Below are 3,786 nucleotides of genomic sequence, written 5' to 3' on the forward strand. Positions count from 1 at the left end.
TCGGCTTCTGTTCTGGAGGAGCTCTCGCGTCGACGATGGATGCTCTCCGGCGTTTGGAAGCGGTGTTGAAGTAAATGTGGGTTGCGTTGATGCGGTTCGAGAACTCGGGTGAATCCCGATAAAGCTCGCCGGTGGTCTTAAGATGGCTTGGCTCCGAGGATTTGCGGCGACGGGTGAGTCCCGGTCGTGGTCTCCGGAAAAAACATGCAACGGCAGCGATCGTTGGATTGGAGGGATCGAGAGACACGTGCGTCCGAAGGGGTGCGGATTGCGACACGTAGTAGGGCTTCCCGAGGTGTCGGTGAAGTTTAGGTTTTTGTGGATTTGGACTGTGGCCCATTTTCCTTTGCTGTATGTTTGGCCCAAGTATGGTATGGGCTTTAGCGTTTGTTTGTATGTTTGGTTTGTGGGCTTCGGCCCTGTAACGTTTGGACCTTGGGCCATTAATCTAATTCCAATTTGTGAAAAAAAAAAAATTGACCACGAGTCTACACATCTTAATCTTTCCGTCACGAGTCACGACCTTTCGTTTTCTATCATATAGTTATCTATCATATATTCTCGAATCCCATGACTCACTCTACACCAGTTTGTCTGAACTAAACAGAATTAAAATCAAGCGGTATTTCTTCTCAAAAAAAAAAATCAAGCGGTATTTTACACAATTCGGTTGTTCAACAGAGGTATCGAACTCATGGTCCGGCTTCAGTGGTTAACTTCTGCACAACCACATAAGTTTTTTGTACTGTTAAAGAATCCATTGTATTGGTGCTGATTATTATTGTAATCAATCTTTTTTTACAATAGGCGAATCTTTATATATCTTTTATTTTAGGTGTTGCTAGTCTAAAAACCCTATTAAAGAAAAGCTTCCTGTTTGTGACAAAAAAAAAAGAAAAGCTTCCTGAAAAACGAGTAAAAAGTAGTTGAGATACAAATAAACACTATAAAGTAAACAACCTTTTGAAAGATAAGTCACTTATGTTTTCTCTTTTAATTTGTTGCTGAGACTTATCCATATGATAGTGATAACGACTTCCTCTAATACTCTCATCACACGTTAAGGCTTTATCACATTATCGTCTAATTAATATTGGGAGTATATTATTTTATTTATTTCTTATTGCTTTCACATGAGTTCGAGAAAATGATATGTGTCAAGTGAACAAATAAAATCATGTCTTTGCGACATGAAACAATAGTAATGATGTATATGTATCCATCTTTTCGCATTCCAAATATACATTATACATTATCATGACCTGAGGAATTTAGAGTATTAATATGCAAAGTGGCAGTTATGTTATTTAAAGATAATCACAAAAAAAAAGAAATATTTTATACAAAATAAATGAAAAGGTTTAGTTAAACACCCCTTGACACCTACTCTTCCTTTATAAATGATAAGTTCCCCTCTTCCCCCAACACATCTTCTCCTTGGTGTAGAAAAAAGTGAGACAAAAAACATCAATCTATTCAATCTAAGAGAGAAGAACAAGATTTGGAGAGAGAACAAGAAACATGAATAACCAGCATGTAAATGATCATAATCTCCTACTCATTTCTCAGATGTACCCGAATGTCTATGCTTCATTAGTACCACAACAAGGTTTGCCCATTCTACAGTTATAATCTTTTATATCTTTGTAGTTATTTAACAAAAACCCAAAGCTGGTTATACAAATATCTTCAAGTGGTTCTTGTTGATTTTTGTTGATAATATGTCTTAGTCTTAGTTTAGTCTTTTCACAAACGTGTATGATACTAAGAGGGCTTAGTTTTGATGTGATTTTCTTGGTCTAGCAGTAGATTCAAAACCAGTGCGTCCGAGGAGGAGGAGGAGGAGCAAGAATGTTGAGATGGCCGAGGAAGCTGGAGATGGAAGCAATGGGTGGTTTAGGAAGAGGAAATTGAGTGATGAGCAAGTAAGAATGCTGGAGATGAGTTTCGGAGTTGAGCATAAGCTTGAGTCCGAGAGGAAAAACCGTCTTGCTTCGGAGTTAGGGCTTGATCCTCGTCAAGTGGCCGTCTGGTTCCAGAACCGCCGTGCACGGTGGAAGAACAAGAGGCTTGAAGATGAATACACCAAACTCAAGAACGAACACGAAAACGCCGTCGTTCAGAAGTGTCGTCTTGATTCTGAGGTGCGTGATAGTCTTCTCTTTCTTAAAGAATACATTATTTGCCATATAACTATATAAATTATTTAAAGATATATGATAGAATTTTTTTTCTTTTTCTTGAAAAAGGGCTAAGATATTATGATAGAGATAGGTTAATGTTATACAGACAACGTTCGATTGTCTTTTAGCCACATTTTTTTTGTATTTGTGAAGATAAACTGGTAAAATGTTTTACGTGAAAATTCTGGTTAACATATACAAAGATTTAGATATTTGCTATAAAATAAAATTTATTTTAAAGATAAAGGAAATTATTGCCAAATAAAACCGACACACTTTGTAAGAAATTGTGAGCGAGAGACAAAGAAACCAGAATTTTTATTGTGTTTCAAATTTATTTGTCATCTTTAGTCAATAGCTAAAGTAGTAAATATCAAAAAAAAATTAAAATTATATATTGTTGACAAAAAGAAAACTATTTATTATATTATACAAAAAACAAAATAATAAAGAAGTGACCTGCAAAAACCAAAATAATAAACAAAATATCTTTCCGTACAACTTTCTTCGTTTTTCTAATGGTCACTCATTCGCTTGTCTTAGTCACTGGTCTTCTAGTCACCAGGCCCACGAAATAAAACTCATCAAATCAAACTCATAAAACATTATTAGCTATTTATGGTAGAGTATTTTTGTTAATCAAATCAACTAATTATTTCAGGTTCTTCACCTAAAGGAACAGCTTTATGACGCTGAAAGAGAGATCCAACGGTTGGCACAAAGAGTCGAAGGAGCCGCAAGCAACAGTCCAATCTCATCTTTTATCTCCGTTGAAGCTAATCAGGCTACGCCGTTTTTTGGAGATTATCAAATCGGAGACGACTGTGACGGTTACGAGAACTTGTTCTACTCGCCGGAATACATTGATGGATTAGAATGGATGAGCCAACTTATGTGAAAACAACTACCTAACTTAATTAGTATAAAGTTCGTAAAATGATAGGGGTTATTTGTGATAAATAACTAGGTTGTTTATATGATTGATCGATTTCTATAACGAAGCAGAATGTAGATAAAACTATGGGTTTGATTAGGTTGTCTAATATTGTGGATATCTTTTTCTAAGCATAATGGCTTACAACTTGCATATAATTTAGGCCGAAAGCTGCTTTAATTTGTTTGAAAATATGGTCAATGTTGGACAAAAATGTATTAATTTGTTAATTACAAGTAAATTGTGATTTCTCTTTTTTTTGTTATTTGTTTAATCGTACTAAAAGTCTAAAAGTTACTTATTATTCGTGGTTGTCGGTAAATCTACTATATTAATTTAGAGTCCTAAAAAAATCTACCATAGAATGTTGTTTTTAAAATTTGGACTCTTTTGTACCAGACGCATATTAAAACATTCACAAGTTTGTTAGAATAATATTTTACTAGCTACCTACATAATATTTCCGGTATAGTTTAAATAAACCAAAATCTAATTTACTAAAACCATTGAAATTAAATATACTTAACCGGTACCTTATTAACTATTAGAATAATAATACAATGACTCTAATTTGACTTCATTTTACTTACTATGATCGTTTCTCCTTATATTCTGCAAATACAAGAATTTTGCAATTACTCTAATTGGAAATCATGTTAGTAAAGAAGT

The 3,786-nt window shown here is 34.5% G+C and overlaps 1 protein-coding gene across 2 annotated transcripts; it reads left to right on the plus strand.

The window, feature by feature from the left end:
* The first annotated feature begins 1,411 nt into the window (after positions 1-1,411).
* On the plus strand, positions 1,412-3,358 carry LOC108809749 (homeobox-leucine zipper protein ATHB-21). 2 transcript variants are annotated; one of them, XM_018581898.2, is made up of 3 exons: positions 1,412-1,609; positions 1,804-2,144; positions 2,845-3,358. In XM_018581898.2, the coding sequence occupies exons 1-3, from the start codon at positions 1,522-1,524 to the stop codon at positions 3,079-3,081; spliced, it is 666 nt and encodes a 221-aa protein (XP_018437400.1). In that variant the 5' UTR covers positions 1,412-1,521; the 3' UTR covers positions 3,082-3,358. The 2 variants fall into 2 exon arrangements, with proteins under 2 accessions (XP_018437400.1, XP_018437401.1); XM_018581899.2 differs by having other exon boundaries at positions 1,416-1,609; positions 1,807-2,144.
* Positions 3,359-3,786: the final 428 nt, after the last annotated feature.

Source organism: Raphanus sativus, chromosome 6, assembly GCF_000801105.2.
Source record: "Raphanus sativus cultivar WK10039 chromosome 6, ASM80110v3, whole genome shotgun sequence".
NCBI lineage: Eukaryota > Viridiplantae > Streptophyta > Magnoliopsida > Brassicales > Brassicaceae > Raphanus > Raphanus sativus.